This window comes from Seriola dumerili, unplaced genomic scaffold (genome assembly GCF_002260705.1).
Source record: "Seriola dumerili isolate Sdu_G_001 unplaced genomic scaffold, Sdu_1.0 BDQW01000230.1, whole genome shotgun sequence".
In the NCBI taxonomy this organism is placed as follows: Eukaryota; Metazoa; Chordata; class Actinopteri; order Carangiformes; family Carangidae; genus Seriola; species Seriola dumerili.
The window spans coordinates 454,688-464,495 of record NW_019174485.1 but is presented as its reverse complement, the minus strand read 5'-3'; the positions used below and the strand labels follow the sequence as shown (position 1 = coordinate 464,495).

Genomic DNA, 9,808 nt, shown 5'->3' with positions numbered 1-9,808 from the left:
CGTGTTAGGTGTTGAATGGTTCTGCTGTTATATTGCCTGCACCACATTTCCAAGTAATTTCCAGGTATTGAGTCAGTGGTCAGTCTCTTCCACATTTTCTGTCTGTTCTGCACTCTCCTCTTTCCTCTTGGATGTCACTGCATCCTTCATGGAACTGCGCGCCTTGTCCAGTATCTCCAGTTCTCTGATTTTCTGGATTGGAGTCATGACACAACACAGGTTTCAATGCAGTTGTATTTCAAAGAGAATAGATTTTACCTTTTCCCTTTCAGTATGCACAGAATGTGAACCTAATGCCAGTTTAAGGATCTATTTGCGATGCTACTGATCTGCCCGTCAGCACCTACTTACATTGTATATAAGATTAAGATTAGATTTGAAGTTACAAAAACCTTTTTCAAAATACAGTACAGCATAATACAGAGTAATCTGAGCTAAAGTGTGAACCGTTGCTTATTTACCTGGGATATTTCATTGTTGATGATGCTGATGTACTGCTTCTCCTGACCTAGAGAGGCCATATCTGCCAGAAACTGTCTTCTCTCCTCTATCTCATCCAGAACTACAGAGGACACAGACACAAGATAATATTAGGCTTATTCAAGGGGCAGTGGACCTACCTATTTAGGCTGAAATGATCAGAAACAAGACTATCAACATGATCATCTTGCTCTCTTACACAGAACATTTTACTGTAACTCTGTAACTCTTCTCCATCATCTTAGTCTCACCTTCCTGATACTCGTCTCTCTCTATGATGTCTGGCTTCCAACATGTAGGAACCTTTTGGGAAGATGCAGCTGTGGGCTCCTCTTGTCCTGTTGCCAATATATTCTGAAGCCTCCTCTTCTCTTTCTCTAAGTCTCCTAAAATAAGAGCGAAATAAGGAGAGTGACAATATGACAGATGGTTTCTCAGGATGCAGAAGATTAAAAAAAAACTGTGACTACAAATTTAGATAGATTTAGTGACAAATGACCTGTATTGCAACTGTTTGCAACGTAAGCCTGTAAAAACACATTCAGAACAAGTAAAGATGTCGGCTTCAAGAACGTACTTGTGGGAGCGGGGCAGAACTTTTCTCTGACGTAGCTGTTCCCAGACTGACAAGATTCAGCGCTGCGTCTCTGAGGCTTGGCTGGCAGGCGTTTCTGCATAGATTTACTGGTTTTAGGCTGAGGGGGAGAATCTGACGATGTGGGGTCAGGGGGCAGTGGCAAAGCTGCTCCATCTGTGGAGGAAAAGATTTTAAAAAATAAAAGTTTTCAATTTTGCAATGTAGTAATGCTTAATGATTCGAATAATGTATTGAGGGAGTAGTGTAGCAGAAAAGTAAATGCAATGCTCATTGGGCAGTTGTCTATTTTAATTAATGCCATGCAAATGTGGAGCTAATTGACATTTCAATGTAGAGACAGGACTCATCAGAGGGCCAATAAAATGTGATATTTTAACAATATGTTATATGCTGAGTATTGTAGGAAAGATGCCCAGATGTCCAAGGACTCAAACTTACTCTTCAGACATTCATTGATCTGTTTTTTCTGGCGGTTGGTGAGACTTGACTCCTGCATCATTACTGAGCAAAGGGAGGAACATGATGAAAAATAGACAGCATAAAACAGCGGTAAACACTTAAAAGGTAAACACACATACACACAGTCGGTCCTCTATCTGTGTATGTAGCATTTATACCTAACTATCCACACCAGAACATCAACAAGCGCATCATCTCACATCTTAGCATATCCTGGGTCTCCTTGCTGTATGGAGTGGCCTTGGCGTTGTTCCACAGCCCCCTGCCAGCTGTTCTTTGTGAAGAGGCCTCCATCTGCGATCTCAAAGACAAATAAAATACATTACCCACAATCCCTGGGGTGTAATTTAACGTTGTCTCTGTTATATTGCGAGCTACGGTTAAGTTGCAATTTGTGAGTTTGAACAACTCTCTGAGCAAAGAAGCAGCCTGTAATGATATAATTTAAAGACAGATCGTGGAGTTGCTCCAAAGACACCGGATGTCTGACAACCACTTTTTTCCATTTGGCAGCTGTAAGGCCACCATAAGAGTAAAACTTTGCTTATAATACTATGTCCAATAAAAATAGTCATGGCCCAAATTTCCAAAATGTGCCACTTAAATATCATCAGTAAAATTTCTGATGCTCTAGGGAGACACTTGTGATTGTAGATATTGGTTTTACCGTTCAAGATCACTGAAATATCTCAATTTAGCTTAGCTAAATTCTGTTTACGTTAGATCTGGCTAACATTGCTCTTGCTCAGTGGCTAATAACAGCTGAATGTCAGAAGCTTTACACGAAAGAAACTAATGACAAAATACATATAAGTTGACAAACAATACAAATAACTTACTGAAACACTTCTTTATTTATCACAAGTCCTTCGTACACACACTTAGAGTTACTCACTGTGAACAGCAGCGTCTTCTCCCGTGAAACTGAGTGATGTTGCTATAGCAACCAACAAAAAACTTTGCGTTAAGGCAACATAATGATACGAGTTTTTGCTCCAAACTTCAGATAATGTTTGATCACATTTGTTTTTATCAACGGCCTCTCTAAAAACTGATTGATTGCCTGTGTCGTTAATTTCCCTTTCCACTTGTTATTGTTTGTACTAAGAGAAGCGCAGTGACAACATGTGGCCACTAGATGGAGCCAAATACCGATTGACTTTTGTGTTGATACTGCATCAGTTACTATTGATAGTGAGCAAAATAAGTTTGTCATATATTCCATGAAAAATATTTATCAAAGCCAGGGATATTTTTAGTGTGGTGCTATCAGATGAGAACAAAACATACCATGGTAATGTTTTTTATTTTTATTTTGCTGCCACTTAGGTCCACTTTCCCCACAGTCATTAAAAAATCCATATTATATCACTAAGCACAAAATTAATGTTCTCAGAAAGAATATTAAAAAATATATATTTATGGAAATTAGATGATGACATTAAAACAGAATCATAAATAGTCACTTAATAACATAGTCACTTAATAGTCACCTAATATACAGGAAAGTCCCTCACATTAAACTGGCAATTATGTGGCTCTGTATGCAAAGCACAAAAATCTCACTTCTTTTTCTGTTCCATCCAGATGATTTCATAAATATTTTATGGTATTTCTTTGACCATTTACAATGCCTTAATTACATGTAGGTATGACTACGTACAGCACAGGTTATCTCTTCTTGGTTTTGTCACTTTTTGTCAGCAATCACACAGAAATTCACACATTAGCCTTGAGCCTTTAGAAGTGAAGTCTGCTTTGGTAAACAAACAGGCTGTAGATGAACTTGTGTAATGTGTTTAAGGCCATAAAGAGGCTGTTTTGTGAAGCGACCCACTAGAAGCTTTTGCCCATTGTAATGGATGTCTAGTCAAGTCGTCACTATGAGGGAAAGAGTCTTTATCAGTGGTGGGCTAGTCATCGGCGATCAGCAGCAGTCAGGGGTCCATTATCTCTGGGAAGACAGCAGCCTGCCTCTGCCCCATGTCAAAAGATAAACAGCAGCCAGAATATAATCACCTTTTACACACAGGTCTTCTCAGAAGTCAGAACTGCACGTCCTCACTGAGAAGACAAAGACTGATCTGTATATGCAAGTGTATGGAGTGTTTTAAAATTATTACTGTGTTGGCTCACTAAATAGGACGATGTTGTTATGGACTTAAAACCAGAATATGAAATGTATTAGATAGTGGTGTGTTGTTCATGAGATATGTCAGCCTACTTTTATCAAATAATAGGCCTATTTGTTTATGTACTCACACTGAACCTCTGTAAGTAGCTCTGTAATAAAAAATAATCTCTGATCACTGTTTAAATTAACATTACATTAATTCAAACATGTTTCTGTCAGTGCTTCACACATCATGTTAATATAAAATGTCCACACGCTTCACCATACATGCACCAACGCACTGCACTCTGTGCCAAAGCATGCTTTATTAGATAGAGGCCAGTCCTCCGATAATGACTAATGTTTACTTGTGAATGAAAAATAGTGAGGGCCGTGTTGATCTGCAGTGTTGAGTTAATTTTACAGTATTTCAATTAAGTTAATTACTAATTATTAATTAATTTAGTCAACTAGAGGTTAACTATAATTTGTAGTAGCTTGGCAGAAGCTAACTAACTTTTACTTTTAGATGATATTGTTTGGCTTTTTTGTTATTTTCAGGTGTGAAACCAAATATCTTTTTATTTTTTCCTAAAAATATATATTTCTTAAGTATGTTTTAACTGTTTGTTAACATACTGTTTATAGTAACTAGATACTACAGTGCTACAGTACAGTTGAATCTCTCTCCCTTATTTTTTCTTAGTGTGTCCATGATTTGGTTTTTGTTTTTTTTTTATGTTCTGACTTTTTATGCCACTTGAGATGAAAAGACAAGATGAAGTCACCTTTCTTTTCACTTCTGCCAGTGAGAAACCCAGACAGGATGTATGGTTTGTGTATGTAGGTAAACAGAAAAGTCTCACAGGAAACGTTCCTGTCATGCACTTTGTTTCAAATCACTTGAAATGATTGATTTCATTCTCATTATTATGTGATTCCCTATGTGACATTGTAACTACAGATATAATCTTTTGCAGAATTTACATTTTTTTTATTGCTATTTGCAATAATTCAACTATTTTCTATGTGAAGTGACTATTATCTTGAGAAAACAATGAAAGCAGCTTCCCAGCACAGTCCATGTTTCAACAAATATTGAAGCCTAGTTACCTCAAAAAAGGTTTTTGCCTCTTAAGACACCAGAGAAATTCATTCAATAAAGATGTTCAGCACTGATTTTAACATTAATATTACATTAATATTTAGTTATAGTTAGTTTGTTAGTTTGTATTATATGCACAATGTATTTGTTTATTCACACATTGGCGCTCATCAGTTTTTTCAGAGTTGTGTTTTTACTCTGAATCCCACAGAACAGGAAGGCAGTCAGTTGAGGTGAGATAGCACAGTTTCTTGGTGAGTGTTAATGAACAATCTTAAGGCATAAAGAGAAGTAGCCAGCTCAGAAACTCATGTTTACGCTCCACCTCCTAACGGTCAAGACGTACATGAAAAAGAGAGATTTGAAGTAAGACTCACAGCTGACAGAGATAGACAAGCAAGAGGAGGGAGAGATAGCAGGGGAGGAATGGAGAAGAGGAGACCGCTTTAAGAAACTGTTTGTGAGGCCTTTTAGCTCTGAGTGGACTGTAACTGGGATGAGTGGCCTGGTGAGCTACAGGGTTTGACTTTCTGTTAGCTGAGGATAAGCCGATCATGTAAAGAAAAAAAAAAAAAACAGAAAAATAGAAAAAGCAAAAAGAGGAAAGAAAAACTTAACTGTTGTTGTATCAAAGTGCTTGATGGCTGTTACACAGGCCGTGCTCCCTTCCTTCAGCTCCTTCTCCAGCCTCGCTCACTCCAGTGACAATATGAAAGTAAGTATTATTTTGTTTGAGTCCTACACAATAACTGAAAAAAGTCTGAATTGATTTAGATATTGTCCAGTGCAACCTGCTGCCTTACCTAAAGAAATGACAGACGGGGCCAAAGCAACAAATGCAATTCCATATCTGAGAATATCATGAAGGTAATGTTAACCTTTGCCTTGTGTAATGCTCATTGCTGTGGCAGTCATTTGTACATGACACACGTAATTTACTCTTTATTACAGTTAGTTTTTATTTTACAAGTGTGTCCATTTGAATTTGTGTGTGTAAAAAGCATGTTTTCCTGTGTTCGACCGGGTTAGAAGAAGGACTTTCACATTTCTGTTTCTTATGCAGACGCACGATATACTGCAAAGAGAAAAAAAAGGAAATAAAAAAAAAAATTCAACAGCTCATGTATTTAGACACTGTTGCCAAGTGCCTGCTCACTGTTGGAACTGCTGGGTTTCTCTCTATAACCTTACTCAGTAAAGTGCCCTGACATAATGTATGTTATGATTTGGCACGATAAAAATAAAATTGAAAATTTGATTGAATTATTTAATTATTATCGCAATGACATTTTCTGTAGAGTTTGAGTCCTCAAGAATAATGTCCAGACTCCATTACTGTCTGAACATTATGAGAAGCCGCACTTGTACTGTAGCACTGAACGTGTTTTTAGTTGTTGACTGGGAGGAACGCACTTCCAGTCACTCTGATGAAATCCAGCTCTCGTTCTAATGGAGTTTGAATGCACTTGTTGTAAGTTGCTTTGGACAAAAGTGAGTAATTGTTCCTGCTGTCCATACTGGCTGAACACAAATCCCTTCCTAAATCAGTTGCAGTAAATGATTAGGGACAAAATCCATAGTCATTGTTACGTGTAAAAATTAAAAGTTCAAATGTCTTTGAGTCTTTTTAGTACCAAATTTCCTCTCTGTGTTTCTACTGACAGTGTTTCCTTGGTGGCAGGATTGTTCATTTCAGTTTAGTTCAGTTCAGGTTATTTTGGTCCTTATTAATATTTATACACATATAAATAAAACATGACAATATTGGCCAAAAAGGTGTAGGCTGAAGCTATAGTTTATTACGCCAACCCTCTCTTTATAATGTTACATGAAACAGCAACCCTCTCACTACAAGCCAATGTAAAGTCAAAGAAAAACTTTAGGCAAAAACGGAAAGAAACTTTTCACCACGAAGATTAGACATTATCAAATTAAAAAATAAAAAATAAACATGAAGCAAGATTAGGAGTTCCAGCACGTCGTAACCATTGAGACCAAAATAAAGAAAAGAAGAGAAAAGTAACAAAAAAAAAGACTCAGTTTCATATCTATTTATCACCATATTTTCAAAGATTTCTTTTAAACTACACATTCTTAATTCACTGTCACAACTCATCCATCAGCTGTGAAGTATAAGGAAGAAGTAACAATGTAGGAATTTGGTATTAGAAAGACTAATAACTTTAGAAGAAGGATCCCTTTGCATCTGGCAACAGTTACAACAACTAATAACCCTTCAAAGATTCATATGGGAATGTGAATCCTGTTTTAAGATAGATATGTAAAAATGTGAACCTTTTATACTCTCTGAAAACATCTAGGTGTGGAAAACTGAGGGTGGCTCTCTCCCTCTGGACTCTCTCAGCAACAAACTGTCACCAAGCAGCTCTGAGCAGCTGCAGGTCTCTCAACATATGACAGAGGAGCTCCTAGACGATGACAGCCGGGCATCCTGGGACATTGAGTTCCTGTTGTCTGACTGGAGCAACCCTTCACCTGACCTCAACCCCTCTCTGGAAAACACTGATCAACGGCTCCCACAGCTCGACCCCAACACGGCGTACCAAGAGGCCGGTATGTTTAAGGACCAACCAGGACAGGAGTGTCTGCAGGTGAACAGTGGCAGCCTCATGGCGGAGCTCCTGTCCCCTGCTGAAACCTCAACAGTCCAGCCAGAGCTGTACCACCGTGGTTATAATGGTGAGCAGACAGGTCGGACTTCAGTTCCCAGTCTACCTAATGTAGATCAGTTTGGCTTCCCGCAAGGAAGCAGAGGAAACCTTATTAAGGTCACATCATGGGACTTCAACCCCTACTATCCCCAGCAGCACCCGACTGTGGTCAATTTCCCTGACAACAGGTTCATCCAACCTCAAGCCGTGACCCCTGACCCCCGACACTACAGCTACATGCCCAACTTCAATCACAACACCAGCCTTTTCTGTGACTACACTCACGGCCAGGCCACTGGTCATCTGCCCCTCCACCAGCAGCCCTTGCTGGTCAGACCCCAGCTGCCCCCTGCTGGGGTGGAGGGGAAGCGTGGTCGAAGGACCCCAGGGAAAAAGAGGCCCGCCATCCACAGCTGTGAATACCCTGGCTGCAGCAAGACCTACACCAAGAGCTCACACCTCAAGGCTCACCTTCGCACCCACACAGGTAAACCAAAGAAACAACAAGAGAATCTGTCCCATTTCATCTCAAGATGTGTGTGTTTGATACTTACCATTAGTTTTATTGTCTGTTCATCAGGGGAAAAGCCTTACCACTGTTCATGGGAGGGCTGCAGCTGGAAATTTGCCCGTTCAGATGAGCTGACACGTCACTACCGCAAGCACACGGGCCAGAAACCCTACGAGTGTCTGCTGTGTCAGAGGGCCTTCTCCCGCTCTGACCACCTGGCTCTGCACATGAAGAGACACACCTGAAGCTATCACACACACACACACACACACACACACACACACACACACACACACACACACACACACAAAGAAATGAAAAGGTAGAAAACTTGATGACTTGGATATTGAGTGCTTGTCAGTGATGACAGATATTGCCTGAACATGTTTCCAGTGTTAACTTTAATAAACATGTACTTGAGTACTTGAGTAGTTGGCAGGTAAACAGTACAGGTTCACAGGTAGACTTAGACTTAGGCTGTGAAAACTGACAACGCAACCAGTGGTTGGTTGGTGTCACAAATCATTGTGTACATGCTGCCTGGATGTTGTTGATGTTGTAATTGTCAGATTTCTTGTCTATTTCTGGTTTACTTCAGAAGACAAATGTGACAAATCTAATTCAAAATCTTTCAACATATGAAATTCTCTTTTTTAAAGAAACAATGGATATCCAAAGCTTAAAAAAACTGACCATCAGATAATGATTGCTTAAGCACAATTAAAAAAAAAAAAGTATCAGAATTGATGTAGCAGAAAGAGTGATATCGTGGCATGGCATCTACATCACCCACAGTTCAGTTGGAGATTCAGGTGGATTCAGGTGTGTTATGCTAGTAGCAGCTGATGTAGCCATGAGTCTCCAGCCTCAAGCAGAGATGAGGAGCAGGCTATAGACCTTTAACTCCACACTCCAAGATTTTTATTGTTTATTTTCAAACTTGTTGTCTTCAGCCCCAACTGAAGATGACTCAAGTGACATCACTTGAGGCAATACATCAGCCTTCATGCATCTCCCTCTGGAGCCACAAAAGACTTTATACAACTTGTTTCACAGGTGTAGTTGCACTCTACCAGACCTGTCACAGGATCTGACACGTGAAACCGGCACACTTCCCCTTTAATGTGACAGTCTAGGTTTGTTTTTAATTCCAGTTTAGATTCCATGAAGTCAAACTGGTTACCTGGACATCGTTAAGACACATAAGAGACACACTTTGAGGACCTTCACTGGTGTAATGATATCCCAGATTTCCCAGTGGTTCTCAAACTTTTTCTGGCATGTCCCCCTTCAGAAGCCAAAAAAGTGGACTAACACTGTACACACTATGTAGACAGCAGACTTAAACACTAACAAAAGAACTACCAAAAATGTGTGTAACATAGGTTATAACAGTGTATCCAGTAGGAAGTCATGGTTCATTCACAAAGTCATGAACACTGAGCTGCATCAGCGCTGGGATGATCTGATAACTATGTCTGATTTCCCTCTCAAGCAAGAACTTCAGTGCCGCCACTGTGGTGATAATGATTGTAACTTTACGTATATGATTGTACAGTTAGTGCAGGGTTGTGTATTTTTGTCATCTAACTTTATTTTTGTCTGTTTGGGGAATTTTAATTTAAGAAAAAACATGTATGCTTTTTTTCTCTCTCATCAAGCAGAATTCAAATGTGTAAATAATCTGCATCTTTCTCAGTTGTCTATTATCATCTACCAATGAGCAACATATTTATTAACATGATCTTTTATATCAACAGAAGATATTATATTATTATATAATGTTTTTCTATTCTCAGAGGAGTGCTTTAAAGTTTTTTTTTTTTTAATTATTGCTATCGTTGTCATAGATCCAATAAAGACCTCTAAT

At 39.0% G+C, this 9,808-nt stretch overlaps 2 protein-coding genes across 3 annotated transcripts; one reads left to right on the top strand and one right to left on the bottom strand.

Annotated features, from left to right (window-relative positions):
• Positions 1-14: 14 nt before the first annotated feature.
• On the bottom strand, positions 15-2,515 carry cunh22orf23 (chromosome unknown C22orf23 homolog). Of its 2 annotated transcripts, none has more exons than XM_022755649.1 (7): positions 2,433-2,515; positions 1,738-1,838; positions 1,517-1,579; positions 1,058-1,231; positions 732-866; positions 462-562; positions 15-192 (listed from the first exon to the last, which is right to left on the bottom strand). In XM_022755649.1, the coding sequence occupies exons 2-7, from the start codon at positions 1,829-1,831 to the stop codon at positions 73-75; spliced, it is 687 nt and encodes a 228-aa protein (XP_022611370.1). In that variant the 5' UTR covers positions 1,832-1,838; positions 2,433-2,515; the 3' UTR covers positions 15-72. The 2 variants fall into 2 exon arrangements, with proteins under 2 accessions (XP_022611370.1, XP_022611371.1); XM_022755650.1 differs by lacking the exon at positions 2,433-2,515 and adding an exon at positions 2,377-2,402.
• A 2,636-nt stretch (positions 2,516-5,151) lies between these two features.
• Positions 5,152-8,660, top strand: LOC111229279 (Krueppel-like factor 1). Its single transcript, XM_022755546.1, has 3 exons — positions 5,152-5,470; positions 7,077-7,914; positions 8,008-8,660. Exons 1-3 carry the CDS (start codon positions 5,396-5,398, stop codon positions 8,181-8,183), a joined length of 1,089 nt encoding a protein of 362 aa, XP_022611267.1. The 5' UTR covers positions 5,152-5,395; the 3' UTR covers positions 8,184-8,660.
• The last annotated feature ends 1,148 nt before the right edge of the window (positions 8,661-9,808 follow it).